The sequence below is a fragment of the Cetorhinus maximus genome, chromosome 8 (assembly GCF_964194155.1).
Source record: "Cetorhinus maximus chromosome 8, sCetMax3.hap1.1, whole genome shotgun sequence".
In the NCBI taxonomy this organism is placed as follows: Eukaryota; Metazoa; Chordata; class Chondrichthyes; order Lamniformes; family Cetorhinidae; genus Cetorhinus; species Cetorhinus maximus.
In genome coordinates this window covers 82,389,922-82,410,559 of record NC_135886.1, presented here as the reverse complement: position 1 = coordinate 82,410,559, position 20,638 = coordinate 82,389,922, and the positions used below count along the sequence as shown (strand labels likewise).

The 20,638-nt window shown below is 42.3% G+C and overlaps 1 protein-coding gene across 5 annotated transcripts in view; it reads right to left on the bottom strand.

The window, feature by feature from the left end:
* The window catches only part of phka1a (phosphorylase kinase, alpha 1a (muscle)), a 112,413-nt gene that overhangs the window by 78,975 nt on the left and 12,800 nt on the right, over positions 1-20,638 (bottom strand). For all 5 annotated transcript variants that reach the window (XM_078547178.1, XM_078547179.1, XM_078547181.1 and 2 more), the window contains exons 5-9: positions 16,068-16,150; positions 13,705-13,785; positions 13,113-13,211; positions 9,229-9,375; positions 2,128-2,181 (exon numbers count right to left, since the gene is read on the bottom strand). In XM_078547178.1, the coding sequence (XP_078403304.1) occupies positions 2,128-2,181; positions 9,229-9,375; positions 13,113-13,211; positions 13,705-13,785; positions 16,068-16,150 (464 nt within the window). The remainder of the gene's footprint in view (positions 1-2,127; positions 2,182-9,228; positions 9,376-13,112; positions 13,212-13,704; positions 13,786-16,067; positions 16,151-20,638) is intronic.

The window sequence follows — 20,638 nt, the reverse complement described above, 5'->3', positions numbered from 1 at the left end:
AAGGTGAATATTTTTAGCTAAGGTAGTGGAAACAAAATAATTCTACCCAAATAGTGATGATACACAATGCATGAACCAAGCTGTAATATCAAAAAAGTTAGCTGTTTCTTGCTCTATACTCTTGAGCAAAGCAATCCCTGTAATGCATCACAAAAACAAAAATACCTGGAAAAACTCAGCAGGTCTGGCAGCAATTGCGGATAGGAGCACAGTTAACGTTTCGAGTCCGAATGACCCTTCAACAGAACTAAGTAAAAATAGAAGAGATGAAACGTTAACTGTGCTCCTATCCGCAGATGCTGCCAGACCTGCTGAGTTTTTCCAGATATTTTTGTTTTTGTTTTGGATTTCCAGCATCTGCAGTTTTTTGCTTTTATCCCTATAATGCATCAGATTGGTAAAGTGGAGGTTCACATCAGTGACTCCATGAATGAGAATCTCCTGATCTCAGTTGAACTATCGAAGGAGGGTGCTGGTTGGAAGTTAATTATTCCCTCTTCCTAAAGAGGGCAATTTAATCTTGGGCCATTTGTGCATAACTCCTAATGGCCTGAAAGGACTATTGTCAATGGGTTTGGAATAATTACTTGCCCACCTGGGAAATAACCCATGACATGCAAAACTTTGGGCAGAATTTTCAGTTCAGTGGGCGGGCAGGCACTGTCAGCGGATCCAGGAAACAGACCGCTGACCGTGAATTCACGCTGGCTGGCCAGCCAGCCTGAAGCGTGTGCTGAAAGGCTCAGTGCTGCTGGGGTGTTGGTGGGAGGGCCAGCGCTGAAGTCAGCACGGGCGCAGGCGAGCGCTCACAGAAAGCTCCCTGATGGCAGAGGGCTGCCTCAAGGGGCTGAAGACCTGAAAAACCTAAAATAAAGGTCACAGAAACCGGAAAAAAGTGTCCAAGCTTCATAATCAGTCACCTGAAAATGTAGGTAATGAAAATGTTATCCACAGAAATTTATTTTTATTTTAATTTATCACGGAAATCTCACCCGCCCATGGATGAGGTTTCCTGAAAAATGCAAAGGCCAGCTGGCTGATTCGCCCACCCGCCAATCATAACGTTGGACAGGTAACAAAAAATTTCTGTTAATTGCGCCGTTAATGGGCTTAATTGCCCTCTTAATTGTCGGCAGGCGTGTTTCAGAGTTTAGCGCACAACCGCCAAACGAAATATCCTGTGAATGCGTGATGGCGTCAGGACACTCGCCCGATGTCATCATGTGCTGTTTCACATTCGAGCGGGTCAGGCGCGCACCTGCCCGCTCAGCGAAAAATTCTGCCTTTCATTTTTTATTGTGAACGTATCAATCTGTTTATATTAAAAATCTTCCATCAAAGTGCACATTCCGCTTCTAGGTTTGTAACGGAAACTGCCCATGTAAATTTGTCACATAATTACATCACTCCACCATTGGTGGTGCTATTTTACATTTCCCACCTTCTCAGCCAATGCAGCTGAGAAATGCATATTCTAAACAACTCCAATCACTTTATAATTTGTGGTTTAACCATGAAAATAAAATAAAAATTGAAGGATTATAAAAATAAGGACAAAATGTACAATTCTAAAATGGTGACCTCTTATGGCTATATATATATATATATATATATGTTACATATATTTTATATATGTGTAATGTTCCATTTTGATTAAAAACTCATTTGTAAATGTAATTTTTTTTAATGACATCTAAACTTCTAATGTGTATAGCTCAATCTTCATTTCACACTTTGCAAAATTTATTTTAAAAAAAGGATAATCAATGTATTTTATTTCCTGGTTCGTTGTCTGTGATAATTCTTCACGCGATTGGCTGCTTACCCTGTTAGATGACATCACTGTTGCTGGAAACCCGAAGTCCCCTCGACTTGGTGTTAGATTCAAATTAACGCCAAGAAAGGGGAAATCCACGATACAGGAGATCACTAGATCTTCGTGGGCAGCTTTCTTTGAGCTTAGTGGTACGTGCCGTCACTTCCCTACTGACCACAAAAATCTGACCAATATACTTATCTTTTGTATATGTGTGTACATGAATCACGCTAATGTTACAGGTAACTTAATATGTATAAATGTTGGAAAAATAAATAGTTTTAAAAAACCTCAAAGAAAAACCATTATACCTCTTTTGGATTTTTGTAACCATCTCTAAGAAACCGGCAGCAACCATACCGACCCTGTTGTAATGGAGACAAGCACAACAACAGTTAGGGGCAAGTGATCAATGCTGACATTCAAACTATCATTAGCTGCATCACTCAACCTCCCTTTGAACATGAACAGCAATTTTCACAGAACTACCTTGATTTCTTACTTAATGCAATTGATTTACTGTAAATTTCAACAACAGCACTACGCAGTGATTGGTTTCTAAGTTTGAGCAGAAAGCAATAAACTATCCCCAGAGCCTAAAGAAAATGGCGCTAAGTGCACATAAAGACATAAAGAACCAGAGGATTTCAAGTATATTTCCATTCTGTGTTGACTTGGCTGATCTTAATCTGGGTGATAGCAGCAACAAGGCGAAAGAGATTACCAGAGCGAGTAGAACCAGGAGCCAGGAAAAACGAGAGAGAGAGAGTCGGGAGCAAGGGAGGGAGAGAGTGAAAGTGATTTGGGAGTCAAAGTGAGAGAAACATCGAGAGAGGGGCCAGGGCGGGGCAAGCAGATGAGGGGGCAGGGCGGGCAGGCCAGGGAAGGCGAGGGAGGGATGGCAAGGGAGGGGACAGCACGGCGGGTGGGGGAGGGCTGGCGAGGGAGGGGGCAGGCCGGGGGCCCCAGAGCAACGGGGAGGCGGAGCTTCAAAGTTAACAAAAACGTCACAGATTGACAGCACAGGACAGCAATTCAAGAGAATGCTTCCAGGGATGAGGAACTTCAGTTATGAAGATAGATTGGAGAAGTTAGGACTGTTTTCCTTGACGAGGGGAAGGCTGAAGTAGATTTAATAAAGGGTATTCAAAATCATGAAAGGTCTGGACAGAGTAGATAGTGAGAAACTGTTCCCACTCTCGAAAGGATTGAGAACAATAGGGCACAGATTTGAACTCATTGCCAAAAGAAGCAAACTTATGAGAAAGGGCTTTTTCATGCAACGGGTGGTTAGGGTTGGATTATATTGCCTGGGAGCATGGTAGAGGCAGGTTCAATCGAGGTATTCAAAAGGGAATTGGACTGTTATCTGAAAAGGAAGAATGGCCAAGGTTACGAGATGCAAGCGGGAGAATGGAACTAGGTGAATTATTCATTCGGAGAACCGGTGCAGACACGACATGGCTTCCTTCTACACTGTAACAATTCTGTGATTCTGCAGACAGATGATTGATTGGTGAGTATTGCAGTTTTGGTTTTGTTGTTAAGCTAGGGAGGCATGTCAAATTCAAGCTAGGAATCTAGCTTACTATTAAATTAATAAACTACATAAACTAATTAACAAAGAACTTATAGCTCAATTAAACAATAATTTAATCTGATTAACTAAATAAACAGTTTAGGTAGAGGCAAGGCAGGACACCTCAGTCCTGTTGAATTTGCATCCTGATCTATATGAGAATTCCAAGATACTGCTCGTTCCCTGGGAAACCACAGCCAGAGTCAAGTCCATGGCACCAGAGATGTTTCAGCAATGCAGGGAGGCAGGAAGAAGATTGGGAAAGCAATTGCGATAGGGAGTTCTATAGTTGGTGGCTTCTGTGGTCAGAGACTTGATTCCAAGATGGTTGCCTCCCTGGTGCCATGGTCAAGAGTATGACTGGGCTGCTGCAGAGCACACTTGAGGGGGCAAGGTAAACACCGTATGGCTGTGATCCATATCGGTACCCAATCGCATTAGGGAGGAAGAGGGATGAGGTCCCGCAGGCAGATTTAATGGAGCTAAGAAGGAAACTAGCAAATAGGACCCCAAAAGGTAGTAATCTCCAGATTACTTGCAATGCCACACACTAGGGAGTATAAAAATATGAGGTTTGAGCAGATGAATGCATGGAGAGTTGATGCAGGAGGGAGGGCTTTAGATTCCTGGGACATCGAGGTTGGTTCTGGGGGAGGTGCAACCAATTCCAGTTGCACTTGAACCTGAGCTGGGACCAAAGTTGTTTGCTAGTGCTGTTGGCAGGGGAATGGGAAGCAGGATATAAACATTAGAAAATAGAAACAAGCTGCACAAAGGTAGGGAGACACAGATAACACTAGAGCAAGAAATAGATGGGGTCAGAGTAAGAGGGAACGCAATAAGGTCTGAATTAGGTTTACAGTGCATGCATATAAACACAAGAAGCATGGTAAATAAGGTTAATAAGATGCGGACGCAGATAGCCATATGAGAACGTGATGTTATGGCAATAACAGAGACCTGGCCAATAAAGGGTAGGACTAGGTACCAAATATTCTTGGATACAAGCTGTTCGGGGAAGAAAGGAATGAGGTGGGATTACAGTTTTGATTAAGGTGAATACTACAATATTGCTAGAGAGAGATGTCCTAGAGGGATCAAAGACAGAATCTATGTGGTTAGAGTTAAGGAACAATAGAGATACCTTTACACTATGGGTTTACTCTATAGACTACCAGCTAGTGGCAAAGAGCTAGAGGAGCAAATTTGCAGGGAAACTACGGACAATTGCTAAAACTATAGCGTAGTGATATCGGGATACTTTAATTATCCGAATACAGACTGGGATAGTAAGAGTGTAAAGAACAGAGGGTGGATATTCAGAGAGGAAAGAAGTGTGTCCAGTCGAATTTTCTTGATCAGGACGTTTCCAATCCAACAACGAAAGTGACATTGCTGGACCTGGCTCCAGGGAATGAGGTGGGTCAAGTATCAGTAAGGGATCATTTAGTGGTCATAGTCTCATAAGGTGGTAAATGACAGGAAACAATTCAGAGTAAAAATACATAATTGGAGGGCCAATTTCAGTAGGGTGAGAACAGATCTAGTCCAACTCGAATCAAAGAATGGCAGGCAACTGTAATGAAACAATGGGCTGCCTTTAAAGAGTATATGGTTCAAGTACAGTTGAGGTACATTCCCAGAAGGAGTGGTAGGACAAAGTGAGCTAGAGCTCCCTAGATGACGAAAGAGATAGAGAGTAAAAGGAACGAAAAAGGGTGTGAGAACCAGGCAGAATACAGAAATCTTAGAGGGCAAGTGAAAAAGGAAATTAGAGAAGCAAAGAGAGAGTATGAGAAGAGTCTGGCAGCTAACAAAATGGAATCCAAAAGCCTTCTCTAGACACATAAATAGTAACAGGGTAGTAAAGAAAGGGTGAGGCCGATTAAGAATCATAAACAGGATCTATGCATGAAGACAGAGGACATGGCTAAGGTAATTTTGCATCAGTCCACAGAAATAAAAATGGAAAAATACAAGATAGGGAAAAATTGACAAACTGTAAATCCAGCAGATATGAAATTAAAACAAAAAATACAGTGAAATACTTTACCATCAGTCACAGAGGTAATAACAGATCAATATTTTACACTTAAAACTCATTAGTTACAGTAACCTGTATTTCTGTGGTTGTTACATGTTCTCTATGTTAAAATAATCTAGCAACATTCTTTATTCTTTCATGGGATGTGGATGTCGCTGGCAGCGTTTGTTGCTCATCCCTAATTGCCCTTGAACTGAGTAGCTAACTAGGCTATTTCAGAGGGCAGCTAAGAGTCAACTACATTGCTATTGATCCGGAGTAGGCCAGATCAGGTAAGGATTGCAGATTTCTTTCCCTAAAGGACATTAGTGAACCAGATGGGGTTTTACAACAATCAATGATAGTTTCATGGTCACCATTACAATTCCAGATTTATTAATTGAATTTAAATTCTACCAGCTGCCGTGGTGGGATTCAAACCTATGTCCCCAGGGCATTTGTCTGGGCCTCTAGAATACGAGTTCAGTGACATTACCATAACACTACCATCTCACCTCATATAGAACAGTGAGTCACCAGAGAGCAACAATCCACCCAAACAGGTGTCAATGCTTTCAGGAGAGGAGGAATGGGAAAGCAGAAAAAAATTGGAAAAGGTAACAGAGTTGTGAAATAATCTATAACAGTACCAAGAACCCTACACAATATGAATTAAATAGCAGGAAACAGATTAAGCATGATATGTTATGGTATAGTGAAGGCAAAAGAGTTTTTTATAGGACAAGTAAAGAAACAAAAGATGGGTCTCGTGGAGATGTGGATGATAACAGCAGAACCATTACCAGCATCTGCCATCCAGTAGGTCAGTGGATCTCATTGAAAGTTGTTGAATTCGATGTTGACTCTGAAAAACCGTAAAGTGCCGAATAAAAAAAATGAAATGCTGATCCTCGAGCTTCTGTTGGCTTTCACAAGAATATTGTAGGAAGCTGAGGATAGGAGGGTCAAAGAGGGACCTCTGGTTAGCAATCAGAAGCTCAGGGTCACATTTAAGGACTGAATGAATGTATCCCACAGAGCAATCACCCAATCTGCTTTTGATTTTCCAAATGTTGAGACCACATGGTGAGCAGCGAATACTGTATACGAAATAGTGTACACAAATATATCACTGTTTCACCTTGAAGAAGCGTTTGGGGCTCCAGACAGAGGGAAGGTAGGAGGTGGAGAGAGACAGAGATTGGGATCGGAGAGAGAGACAGAGAGAGTGGGAATCGGAGAGAGAGGGAGAGACAGAGAGTGGGAATCACAGAGAGATAAACAGAGAGTGGGAATCAGAGAGCGAGAGACAGAGAGGGGGAATCAGAGAGAGAAACACAGAGAGAGAGAGTCAGAGGGTGGGAACAGTAGTTGTACCCTGAGCTTGCATATGAAAGTGCCTGGAGAAGGGGTAATTGGGGTAATGGAACAATGGACCAGGGTATCGAGAAGAAAACGATCACTTCTGACTGCTCAAAGTCAGGGGGAGAGAAGAAGTAATGGGAGACTTTATCAAAAGAGAGTCATTAACAAGAGATGATTACTTTTGTTTTTCTGCCTCACTCCAGAATATCATGGACATTGTGAAAGAGGTGTACTGAGGTCTGTGCAGGTGTAACCAAGCAGGGGACTGTACTGAAGTACATAGCATCATCAGGATTCCTTTTTAAATGGAAAATACATAAAAATTAACATTTTAAATTAATTAGAAGTTTTCTGTGTTGTTTGGTACTTCTTGCCAGGTCAGATTTTCACAGGTACTAAGGTTACCAATTGAGCATTCAATTTCCTATTAAATCACAGGTTTGTTTTTGGAGCAGAAATTAAGCCCAATCAAACTCAATCAGTTTGATCAGGTTCATGAGCCCTGAAGTGAGTTATAAATGAAACAAGCTGGACTTGATCAGCATTCTTGTGGTCGACAATTTCACAATGGGGAAATGTGTTTTTGCAGCCAAAATTCTCTGACTGCGTTCCTAATCTTAGCTCTTCTATCAGTTCTGATAGCAGGATTGGAAAGAAGAAGAATCAGCTGAAGGCATTTTGGTGATGAGAAAATTTTAACTCATTCACTTCAAGAGATGCCTTTCAAAAAAGGACAATTGAAGGACTGTAATGCAAAACAAAATGATCCATAAAGCAGGAAATTGGGACCAAGTGACAGCACATGCCTTTTATTAATAAATTTGAGCATTTTGGGAAAACGTTATATCCCAATTTGCTACTAGAGGTTCTCTATGGCTAACCACTCTGGACATAGCAACAACAGTAATACCACAAGTCCCAATTTCAATAAAGATCTGCTGCAGGTAGGTGGAATATTGTGGACAGATCCCTACATTACAAAAATATCTCATGCTGTAAGAACCTCTTTCAAGCTATACTTCAGATTTGTTCACATTGACCACGAGTTCAGTGGGCAAATGTACTGTCTTATAGAATGCTGACCAACACAATACAGCAGAGATGGGGAACCTTTTTATCAAATGCCACTCACACATGGGCAAAATCAGTCGCGGGCCAGACACAAATAGAAACCAACTTTTTTTAAAGAGAGAATACAGAAATGTTCATCTCACCCACCGCTTTAATGCAATGGCTGAGTTTGCACTTCCTTAATGAGCCTTGTTATATCTGCTGGCACTGATGATGTTGCAACTCGCAACTGACTTTTCTTCCTTGTCTGTCTGTCCGTCCCTCTCTCTGACCACTTCTCCCTCTCTCCCTCCAATTCCCACTCTCGGTCTCTGTCTCCCTCCCTCTGATTCCTACTCTCTGTCCCTCTCCCACCCCCCCCCCCCCCCCACCCCACCCCCCAAACACTCCGATTCCCGCTCTCTGTCCCTCTCCCCCACCCCCTCCGATTCCCGCTCTCTGTCCCTCTCCCCCCACTCCCCCGATTCTCCCACTCCGTCTGCCCCTCTCTCTCCGATTCCCACTCTGTCTACCTGTCTTTCTCCCTCCTTTCCAACTTTGACTCACCCCCAAACCAGCGCAGGACAGTGACTCTGGCCAACTCCCAGTCCGAGGCTGCACCTGCTCCTGTAGTCTGGGCCTCTTCCTCAGTAAACAGGGGCTGTGCCTCTGTCCTGGGACACCAATGGTGCTGGAAGGAAGAGAGTGGGTGAACTGGTGATGGAGCCGGGTTTCCTGCTCTCTTTCTCCCCTGCCCCGGATTACTCACACTTCACCACCCGGCTGGCAGCCGGGGCTTCCCATCCCTGCCCTGCACTCCTGTTCCCGGGCCTCAGGCCTCGCTCTCTCCCCGCAGCCAGGGCCCTCTGGTGTCTGCAGCCAAGGCTCAAGCATCAGGACATGGCGGCTGCTGGCCCAGAGTGCAGAACGTGGGATGGGGTGGGGCCAGATTTTGAAATCTCATGGTGGGCCTTTGCAAAAGTGCAATGGGCCACATCCAGCTCACGGGCTGGGGGTGGTTCCCCACCCCTGCAGTACAGCGAGCTGCAAGCAGCAATCCCTAGTCTATAAGAGTTAGCCCATCTCAGCCAGAATAGTGATAGTGCCACTCCAACTTACCCAAGTGTCTCCCAGGTCGGGAGAAGAAACAAGGCAATTAGCAAGGGTTTTCATACCTTATTCTTAACCATTGATACCACAATGGGAGTGCAAGTGACAAAATTGCACTGAGCTGAAATTTGCCTCATTGTCAAACCATACACTGATGCTGACTATCGAGGCTATGGAAGAATGGCCACTTAGAATGCTATCAGAAAGCTGCCAGCTTCTATGGAATTGTACCCCAGCACAAGTCAGTCTTAACAGAAGAGGGAGCAAACTGGGAAAAAGACCTACCTGAAGCTTTGTAATGATCTCTTGTTTAGTTAACTCTACAAGTTCAATATTCTCGACTGCAAAAGCTGGGTAGGAGATGATGGAGAGGAGACCAGCATCAATCTCTTTGGATGTTGATGCCCTAGGTAACATTGAATGTAGAATAGACTGAAATAAAATACACACATATTTTCATCAGCAAAAATATTGAAACAAAACAATTATTACGTTTATGCATGGAAATAAATAACAACTGTGTACTTGCTCATAGTCTGGAGCCAGGAATACAATTTGCGATTATTACCTGGCTTTTACTGCACCCTAAACCAAACGGTTGCTCAATCATTGCCATGAATAAGGTAAAACATACTGAAGTAATGTAGCACATAACTGAATCAAGGAAAAAAATCAAAACCTATTGATACTGATATATAGACCTCAAGATATATTTGTAATGCTCTAGACCTTGGTTCAGTGATGGCACTTTCACCTTGGAACAAGAAGGTTGTGGGTTTAAGTCTCACTCCAGAGACCTGGGCACATAACCCAAGTTGACACCTCAGTATAATGTTGAGGGAGGCCTGCAGTGCTGAAGGTCCTGTCTTTCGGATGAGACATTAAACCAAGGGTCTCTCTGACCACCACTTGTATGTAAAAGCAATAATGACATGAGGAATAAAATTAAGACGCAGCGAATGATTAAGATCTGGAATGCACTGCCTGAGAGTGTGGTGGAAGCAGATTCGATCGAGGCCTTCAAAAGGGATCTGGATTATTATCTGAAAAGTGAAAATTTGCAGTCGCACAGGGAAAAGTCTTCGATTCCAAAGGTGAGTCATATTAGACTCAAAACGTTCTCTCTCCACAGGTACTGCCAGGCCTGTTGAGTTTTTCCAGCACTTTCTGTTTTTATTTCAGATCCCCAGCATCCGCAGTATTTTGCTTTTATAAAAAGTCAGGGAGTTGGAAAAGGTGAGTTGCTCTTGCACAGACATGATGGGCCAAATGGCTCCCTTCTGTGCTGTAACCATTCTATGATTCTATGATCAAAGCCACAAATAATACCCTATTTGATGTGAACATGGCAAACTATCCCTCCTCATCCTTCACAATTTCTCTGCAGCCTTTGACACGGTTGATCACACCATTCTCCCTCCACACCATTCTGCTCTCTTTCTCCCCTGCCCCGGGCTCTTTTCTGCCATTCAGCTGGGTAGGACTGCCATTCTGATCTATCAAATAGTAACCAGGAAATCACTTGCAGTGGCTTCTCTTCCTGATCCTGCACCATTACTTTTGATGTCCCCCAAAGATTTATCCTTGGCATCCTCCAATTCTGTGTCTACGTGATGCCCCTCAGTGACATCATTTGAAAATGCAACATAGGGCAGAATCTTCTGTTCAGTGAGCAGGGAGGCGAGGCCCACTCGCCAACGCATGAAATGATGCAGGGTGACGTCACCCCATGTCATTTAGATTTTCAGTTCGGCCGCGTGCCCACCGAACTGTCAAAGGCCTATTAAGGCTATTAAAAAAGTAATTAACATGATTAATGGACCTGCCTGTCCAACCTTAAGGTTGGCGGGCAGGCCGGGAGCCCAGGTGGGCTTCTGAAGAAACATGAAACCTCATCCACGGGCGGGATGAGGTTTCATGAGGTTAGTAAAATTTTTATAAAATGTTTAAGTAAAAGAAATTGACATGTCCCAGCTCATGTGACAGTGGCACATGAGTGGACATGTTAGTAATTTTTTTCCCCCTTCTTTATTGAAACTTTCAAACCTGAGCCATTCTCCCTGAGGCAGCACTTTGCCTCAGGGAGATCTGTGCGCTCTTTCGCGTGTATGCGCAAAAGAGCATGCTCCCAGCTCAGGGAATTCCCCTCCCCCACCGCCTGCACAGGGAGCGTATAGCTTTAATTGGCCTGCCCACGTAAAATGGCAGCGCGCCCCCTCGGGAACCTGCCCGCTCGCGCCTGCTCCCGCACAACCGCCCCCCCCGGACAGGGGGAAGATCCTGCCCATAATGTTCCACACGTACACTGACGGCACCTACTCTACCACCTCTAACACCCCCACACAACTGTCTCTGATTTGTTACACTACGTGTCTCATAATCAGTCCCAGATCAATAGGAATTTCATCCAACTAAATATTAGGAAGACTGAAGTTATTGTTTTAGGTCCCCTACAGAAACTCAGTTCCTTAGCCGCCGACTCCTGGTCATCCCTCTTCCTGGTCACTATCCAAGGCTGAACCAGACTGTGTACAACCTTTTCATCCTAGCTGACTCCGAGATAAGCTCCAACCTCGGAATTGCTCCATCACCAAGGCCATCTGCTTTCATCTCCATACATCACTCATTTCTGCCCATGCCTCAGCTCAACTGCTGCTAAAACCCTCATCTCTTTGTTCTGTCTAGACTTAACTATTCCAATGCCGTCCTGGCCTACCTCCCATCTTCCACCTCCCCACCCCCCTATAAATTTGAACTCCTCCAAAACTCTACTGTCTGTATCCTAACTTGCACAAAGTCCTGTTCACTCATTGTCCCTGTACTCTCTAACCTACATTTGCTGCAGTCCGGCAACACCTCAATTTTAAATTTTTCATCCTTCTTTTTAAATCCCTCAATAGCCGCACCTCTCCTTATCTCTGTAACCTCCTCCAATCCTACAACATTCCGAGGTCTCAGTCCTCCAATTATAGAATTCTTGAGGTTACAGAGGTACAAGACCATGGCGAGATTTGAAAATAAGAATGAGAATTTTAAAGTTAAGGTGTTGCCAGACCAGAAGCCAATGTAGGTTTTCAGGCACAAGTAATTGATGAGGGGGACTTGGAGGACCATTGATCAGGTTTATTATTGAACACACTGCTGGTACGCAGTGGTCTCCATTTTAATGTTTTGCAGTAATAACTTGCTCAGGAAAGATGAGCACTTTGGGGCATATGCTAATAAGGATTGCTGTCATGGAGGCAGGGCAGGATGCCGAGAATTCAGAAAGAATAGTCATTAATATTAAAGAAAGGGTGTAGGAATCATGGAGAGAGGGAGCATGACAGCTCCCGGGTTAGCTGAAGCAAACTTAATAGGCCATGAAGGCTCGAAACGTTAACTGATTTCTTCTCCGCCGATGCTGCCAGACCTGCTGAGTTTTTCCAGGTAATTCTGTTTTTGTTTTTAATAGTTAATTGATATTGGTGGCCGCAGGGAGAATTATGGGTAGATTACCAGAAATGAAGTCTAAATTGGAAAAGTTATAAAAATAATTTTACAAACCCTGTACCAAAAGCTGAGTTTTTTTAACTAAGTTTTTTTTTTAAAAAGCATATCTTGATCCTGCTGTGTGTGACAGCAAATGTGTGTAAATCTGACAAGTGCAAAACACTGAAAACCCCCAACAGCACCACCTAGTGGTGCAATTAGCACTACAGGTACCAAAATGGATTTATTCGTGGAAGCAATGTTCTTCCTAATGTGAAATGCACAACCCACATGCTGAATTTAATATAGAAAATAGATATATTTACGCATGCAGAGTAAACATGTGCATAGGTTATTTGTTTTTCCAATATGATATACAGTATTTCTGGTAGCACAGCTAAGGCAAAGATATGTTGTTTGTGTTTAACAGTTGGAGTTTTATACCACAAAGTATATTGCAACAAAAAAAATTAAAGGCATATGATATAATGTTTAATGTTTGGACTGATGGCTATAAAATTTAAACTAATAAAAATGCCTTGTGCACTTCAAACATGCCAGGTACAAAATTTTGTATTACATGGATAAATCTGTATATCTTGATATAATTAAAATTCTACTGAGTATATTGCATTTTTACCAGAATACAGTGCCACCACAGCACAAGTTTAATTGCAGCATCTTTGTTTAGATCTTACTTGACAAAGCTGTACTTCATCAGCCAGGACATGAATAACTGATCTGGGGCCTCCTTTAGCACCAAAGAGGTCCAATTCATCAAGTGCCTCAAGAGCTGCCTGTGATAAGAAATATGGTTTTCGTTTCAGACCACACTTAAAATGCAATTTTAAGAAAATATTCCAGCAAGTTATTGCGTGCTTATATGCTCAAAAGAAATTTCACCCTCTTTCCATTTTTTGGCACCCGGAGCATCTTATTACACTCAAATGCAGATTAAAGCGACTTCCACTTGTCCCAAACTCAAGAATAGCATAAAATGTTTTTTTTTCCCCAGTTAACTGGCTTTTCTGAACAAGACAAATAATGTAAACACAATTCTGTGAGAATCTCTACACACAAGGAATTTGATTGGGGCTGTTGAACCCCATGTCACATGGGATCCTTGCAGCTGACAGAGAAAGGTGGCTTTCATCCCACAAGCTTGGGTCAGATTCAAGTCCAGGTTCAAAAGGTCAAAAACAAGTATGCTAACACACTGCATGATCCAGTTCCATTGCTTTTCCCCTCCATCCCCACAACAGGTGTTTTAAAACACAATTTGACACTTACTTTGGCCATACCTACAGAGCTGGCATTGAGCTCTGGAATTCCCGTGTTTGTCTTGTCACCACGTTCCCACATGCCAAAATCCTGCCACAAAAAGAAAGCAACACGTGTCAGCATAAAGTGTAATAATCACCATGTGGGACAAGCACTCAAAAAAATGTCTAAGAGGAGGAAGGGGACACTCATACATACCAGAGACAGTGAGAGACAATTAGGAAGACATACAAAAACAAGCAGCAACTATTTTTGTGTCATCACATTCCTTCCTTTGATAAGGAATCGCAAGATGATTAACTGCCTGATAGGCTGCTCGTGACATGAACGTTTCCTCCATAGCCATAACCATGTGGCATGAAGGGGTCCATCTACAACCACCCGATGTGAATATCCTGCTGATTGTCTACCCATACTGTCTGCATGGAGCGAGCTTCTAAGCCTGAGCCTTCTGACTCAAAGGCAGCAATGCTCCCATTAAGCCAAAGGCTCACCCCAGACAAACGTGACAAGAAAAAGAAAATACATGTACACGATCTCTATCTCTGGATGTGAAAGGCAGAGAAGACACTACAACATAATGAAAGAAAAACAAATATCAAGAAGCACAGAACTGTAAGCATTCAACATCATCTAATGGCTGTAGTAAAAATAAAAAATAATTTAAATCTCTTTGTGCTCAGGCCAACCCTGGCTGAGATCAGCTAACTCACAGACCAGAGAACATACCTGGGACATTCTAGTCTTAATGGCTCAAGTACAAAGCAATGCACTTACCAATTGACCTAAATAATGGAACCGTAATGCTACAGTTTACTTAACTGATTATTAAAGGAGTTCTCCAGATTACCTATCATGCAATTTAAAAAAAAACACCCCCATCCATATTTTGTAAGGGAAAAAGTGGAAATTTTAAACTCGTTCCGTACATTTGCTAACTTTACCATCAAAGCCACCATAAAAAGACTGGAAGCTAAATTCATTGTGGTTCATCTTTGGGTGCATCACAGATGGCACGTTTTCATCAAATGGCTGAACTAGGAGGCCCAAGGAGCAACAGAAATAATCCCACAAATTTAGCAGTGGCTCATTTTATGTAAAAAAAAAATGCAACAATGTTAAATTTTCTCCTTCACTGTTTCCAAAGCTAGGGGAACATCCTGCATCCACTTGGTTTCTGACACAAGCAGCAGACACGTGTAGAATTTTGGATGTGAACCTATACATTATGTCAAGAAAACAAGAAATTGTAATATTTTTTCGTCTGGTAATATCACTGTCATATTTCTGACGTACTGGAAGACAGGCTGTTGGGGGTTTGTTAATATGGTAATTGGAGTAAAAGTCAAAGTGACTGCAAGAGTCTAAAACCAACAGTAAGAAGTGGTTTTGATATGTTAATGAACCAAGGGGCACTTCAATCAGAGTTTTACATAAAACAATAGCAGGAATAATTTTGACTTGAGTTGTTTTAGTTCAAAGGGGGATATATGCAGATTACAAAAAGGTGTAAGTAAATAAAGGTAAAAATAGGAAAAGTTTACTTTTTTTAAACCTAACAGCTAAAGTAAAGAAGTCTCTAATCAATTCTGGGAAGAAAGTACTTCTGGAGAGACTGGTTGATACAATAGAGAGATCAAAGGGAAAGAACGCATTTAAGGAAATACTGAAGCTTAGGTGGGGGTAGCTGCTTAGATCTCCTAGAATACAGCAGGATAGCTGATCAGAACTCCCAGAAGACAGTGTGGACAATGCCAGACCTGAAGACCCAGTTGCTGTCAGCCTCAGAGGCCACCCCATGGGAAAAAAAGGCACTTATGGTAAAAAATTACTGGAATTCTCTAGATTTTGAAATCTATAAGGATAGTTGCTGAACATAAAAGGGGAAAGTTAGCTCTAAGGGTAGTTAAGGTCCTGTGGAACTGTTTTAAAGTAATGTTTAGTGTGTGAAACCATTCTTGAGCTTAAGTGTAATTGCTTTTTTTCTCTTAATAAATGTCTACACTACTATAAAATCACTACAAGTAGTCAGGGACATCATTTCTTGATTTCAGAACCTTTCCTCATACTATACAAAGCGCAAAAAAGAAATTTTGGCAGCTATTTTGAGTTTCCCTCTGGGATTTGGGCAGCTCGGCATTTACTATCAGCCGTGCCATAACAATTACCACATTATGATACAGTGCATAACTGCTATGAACCTACATACCTTGTAGCAAAATTATATAAAAGCAAGCATATAAAAGTGGCAGAGAATAGCTACTCAATGTTCTCTCTAAATCTCTTACCATAAGATTTAGGAGAACCACAATGATATTTTCCAGGGACATTGTAAATTAAAAACAGAAGGCTCAGGATATCCCAATACTCACTGCAACTTTGTAGGCCACTTCAGTATAAAATACAAGATTTTGTATAAAATTCACTTCATCTAGAGTAAAAATTATATGAAGACCTAGGGGGAAAAAATCAAACTTATTATTAATGCTTTCAATTGAAGAGAATCTGGTACACAAATTTATGATGACTTAAGAAATCAAACTAAACCTTTATTATATATGAAATACAGAATTTTTTTTTACCAGTATTTGAGATTGAATTCCTTGATTCCATCAATTTTCCATGAAAACCATAAATCAGTGACATTTGAGAAGAAATTTACCAGGATACCTTATTCTACAATTAGATACCAGTGATGCCAAGAGATTTACACATCTATGGAAATCATTTCCAATATATTGAAGGATTTGAATCAATAAAAAAACAATTAAAAACCACACATTATAACAAAATTTAGTTACAGATAGTTGGAATGAAGTAAACAGAGCTTCTGCAAACTTTGTAATGCTAGGGCTGTGGCTGTATGCTGGAACAAGCTACTGAAAACATGTTTTGGGGTAGATACTCAGGTTCCATTCCCTGTGCCATCAAATTCCCTGTCATAGGTACAGTTAGGAATTAAAACAGACAGGTCATCACCAGGCTGCTGTTTTACACCTTGAGTAGTTGGTGTCCTAACAGCATGATGAGTAGAAGTCTGGGTATGAATGCCATGCTTGCTCAGCCAAAGGAGGAAAATATCTTGAAAGAAAATCTATATAGTTATAGAAGAAGAAGACAAAGGAAAACTTTCATATCCTCTTTTAAGCAAAAAGTAGCACGATGATTTGTGTAGTCTTAGTATCAATGGGGTCACCTGGAAACTCAACAGAGCAAATCCACATCAGCCCCATTCACACAGTAATAAAAGTGAAGAAATCACACAGAAAATGCAAATTTCTTGAAAACTTTACAGTGCGAAAGTTTGCAATCTGTCAGCTGTAACTTCAAGTAAAGAAAATCCGAATTGCAACATGAGAGTTTTCAATATGCACTCACATGACAGTATTTTCAGTTCGAAAGATTGTTGATTTTTTTTACATCAAGGTTCAGAACAAAAATTAAAAGAACACCAACACCATCGGGAAGTTCTCCTTTCCGTGCAGGAATTCCGAGGTTTCAGGACTCCATTGGGATGAAAAATTACAATCAATCAACCTATCACTGGGAGATGAGACAGAATGAGAAACTGCCACTCTTTTGTCCTCAGGCACCAGTCTCATTGTAAGAACGACAACAATTCCCATGTTTCTGTCAAAGATACCCATGAAATGACTGTTTCAATGTGACCAAACAATTCAAACCAACAGTGACTCAAGCTCTGATTTTCCATAACTTCCTGATTCCTAGTCTTCATACCTTTCCCGTAAGGCAACTAGAGATTGGAGATTCAACTGTGGAAAAATCACAACTTTTGACCTACCACTATGTCTGCATCAGGCCAGAGCAAAAGGGAAATGTAAAGAGGCAACATTGCAATACAAAAAGAGAGAATCAAACTGGATGTAACCAACATAGTGCCCGAGAAATTCAGAAGTACACGTGGACATACAGGACGATGGAGCCAAGCTGGCTTCACCTGCAAAGAGTGGTTGAAAATAGACTCATATGTCTACAGCACAAAAAGGAGGCCATTTAGCCCATCGCTTCCATGCCAGTCAACAAAGATCTGACTACACTAATCCCATTTTCCAGTGTTTGGCCCTTAGCCCTGGAGGTTATGGCAACACAAGTGAATATCTAAATACTTATTAGATGTTACAAGAGTTTCTGACTCAACCACCCTTTCAGGCAGTGAGTTCCAGACTCCCACTACCCTCTGGGTGAAAAGGTTTCTCCTCAACTCCCCTCTTAGCCTTCTACCTCTTACCTTAAATCTATGCCCCTTAGTTATTGAGCCCTCCACTAATAGAAAAAATGCCTTCCTATCCACCCTTTCTATGCCCCTCATAATCTTATACACCTCTATCAAGTCCCCTCTCAACCTTTGCTGCTCCAAGGAAAACAACCCACGCCTATCTAATCTTTCCTCAAAGCTCAGACCTTCCAGCCCAGGCAGCATCCTGGTAAATCTCCTCTGCACCCTCTCCAATGCAATCACATCCTTCCTATAATGTGGTGACTAGAACTGCACGCAGTACTCCAGTCGTGGCCTAACCAGCATTTTATACAGTTCCAGCATAACCTCTCTGCTATGGTGTTCTATGCCTCGGCCAACAAAGGAAGTATCCCATTTTCCACCTTATCTACCTGCCCTGCTACCTTCAGGGATCTGTGGATATGCACGCCAAGGTCCCTTTGATCTTCAGTACTTTCCAGGGTCCTACCATTCACAGCGTAATCCCTTGCCTTGTTAGCCCTCCCCAAGTGCATTACCTCACACTTTTCGGGTTGAATTCCATTTGCCACTGCTCTGCCCACCTGACCAGTTCATTGATATTCTCCTGCAGTTTACGGCTTTCCTCCTCACTATACACCATCCGACCAATTTCCATGTCATCCGCGAAATTCTTGATCATGCCCCTGACATTTAAGTCCAAATCATTTATGTACACCACAAACAGCAAGGACCCCAGCACCGAGCTATGCAGAGCCCCACTGGAAACAGACTTCCAGTCACAGAAACTCTGTTTCCTGCCTCTCAGCCAATTTTGGATCCAATGTGCCACTTTGTCTTCGATCCCATGGGCTCTTACTCTCTTGACCAGTCTGCCATTAGGCACCTTATCAAAAGCCTTACCAAAGTCCATGTAGGCCACATCAAATGCATTACCATCATCAACACTCCTGGTTACCTCAAAAAATTCTATCAAATTTGTCAAACATGACCTTTCCTTAACAAATCCATGTTGACTATCCCTGATTAATCCACGTCTCTCCAAGTGCAAATATATTCTATCCCTCAGAATTCTTTCTAGTAACTTCCCCACCACCGAGGTTAGACTGACTGGCCTGTAATTTCCTGGTCTATCCCTTCCTCCTATTTTTAATAATGGGAAACATTAGCAGTCCTCTGGCACCTCACCTGTGATCAGAGAGAATTTGAAATTACAGCCAGGGCTCCTGATACCTCTTCCCTCGCCTCCCTCAACAGCCTAGGGTACATCTCATCTGGGCCTGCGGATTTATCCACTTTTAAGGCCGCTAAACCCGCTAGTACCTCCTCTCCCTCTATGTTAATTTCCTCTAATATTTCACAGTCCTCCACCCTGATGTGTATACCTGTATTGCCCTTTTCCATTGTGAAGACCAATGCAAAGTATTCATTGAGGACTGTACCCACGTCTTCCTTGTCCACATACAGATTACCTCTGTGGTCCCTAATTGGCCCTACTCTTTCCCTAGTTATTCTCTTCCTCTTTTTATATTTAAAAAACCCCTTTGGATTTTCCTTTATTCTACCCACCAATGCTTTCTCATGCACTCTCAGCTTTCCTAATTTCCTTTTAAAAGTTCCTCCCTGCACTTTTTATACTCGTCTAGGGACTCTGCCACATTGATCCCTCGGTATCTGCCATAAGCTTCTCTTTTTTCCTTAATCCTAACCTTTATGTCCCTTGACATCCAGGGTTCCCCAGACTTGGTCCCCTACTTTGTCTTTACAGAAACATATTTGTCCTGTACTCTCTATTTCCTCCTTGAATGCCTCCCACTGCTCTGACACAGTTTTACCTGCAAAAGTAGCTGCTCCCACCCAGTCCACTTGGGCCAAATCGTATCTCTTCTTAGTAAAATTAGCCTTTCCCCAGTTTAGAACTTTTATTCCCGGCCCAACCTTATCCTTTCCCATAACTATCCTAAATCTAACTTTGAGTAATCTATTTCCAAAATGCTCCCCTACTGATACGCCTTCCACCTATCTGGGCTCATTTCCAAATATTAGGTCCATTTGATGATCCTTCCAAGATATCATCCCTCCTCACTGCTATAATTGATTCCTTCATCAATATTGCGATCCCCTCCCCCTCTATCTCATCTGAACAACCTATAACCAGGAATGTTGAGCTGCCAATCCTGCCCTTCTTTTAGCCAAGTCTCAGTCATAGCTATGATATCATTTCCCATGTGTCTATCTGTGCTCTCAGCTCGTCTGTCCTATTCCTCAGGCTCCTTGCATTAAAATATATTCCATTTAGCCTTGCTAAACTCACTTCTTTCTTATCTAGCCTATGTTTCATCTGCCTTCCACACTCACTTACCAGCATTTTAACTTCTAATTCCATCTCAGCTTCTCTCCCCTCTGAACTACTTTTCAGGGTCCTATCGCCCTGCTAATTTAGTTTAAATCCACCCCATCAGCATTAGCAAACCACCTGCGAGGATGCTGGTCCCATTCCTGTTCAGATGTAACCCATCCAACTTGTACAGGTCCCACCTCCCCCAGAAACGGTCCCAATGCCCCAGGAATCTAAAGCCCTCCCTCCTGTACCATCTCTCCAGCCACGTATTCATCTGCTCTATCCTTCTGTTCCTATACTCACCACAGCGAGGCACTGGGAGTAATCTGGAAATTACTAACTTTGAAGTCCCGCTTTTCAATTTCCTACCTAATTCCCTAAAGTCT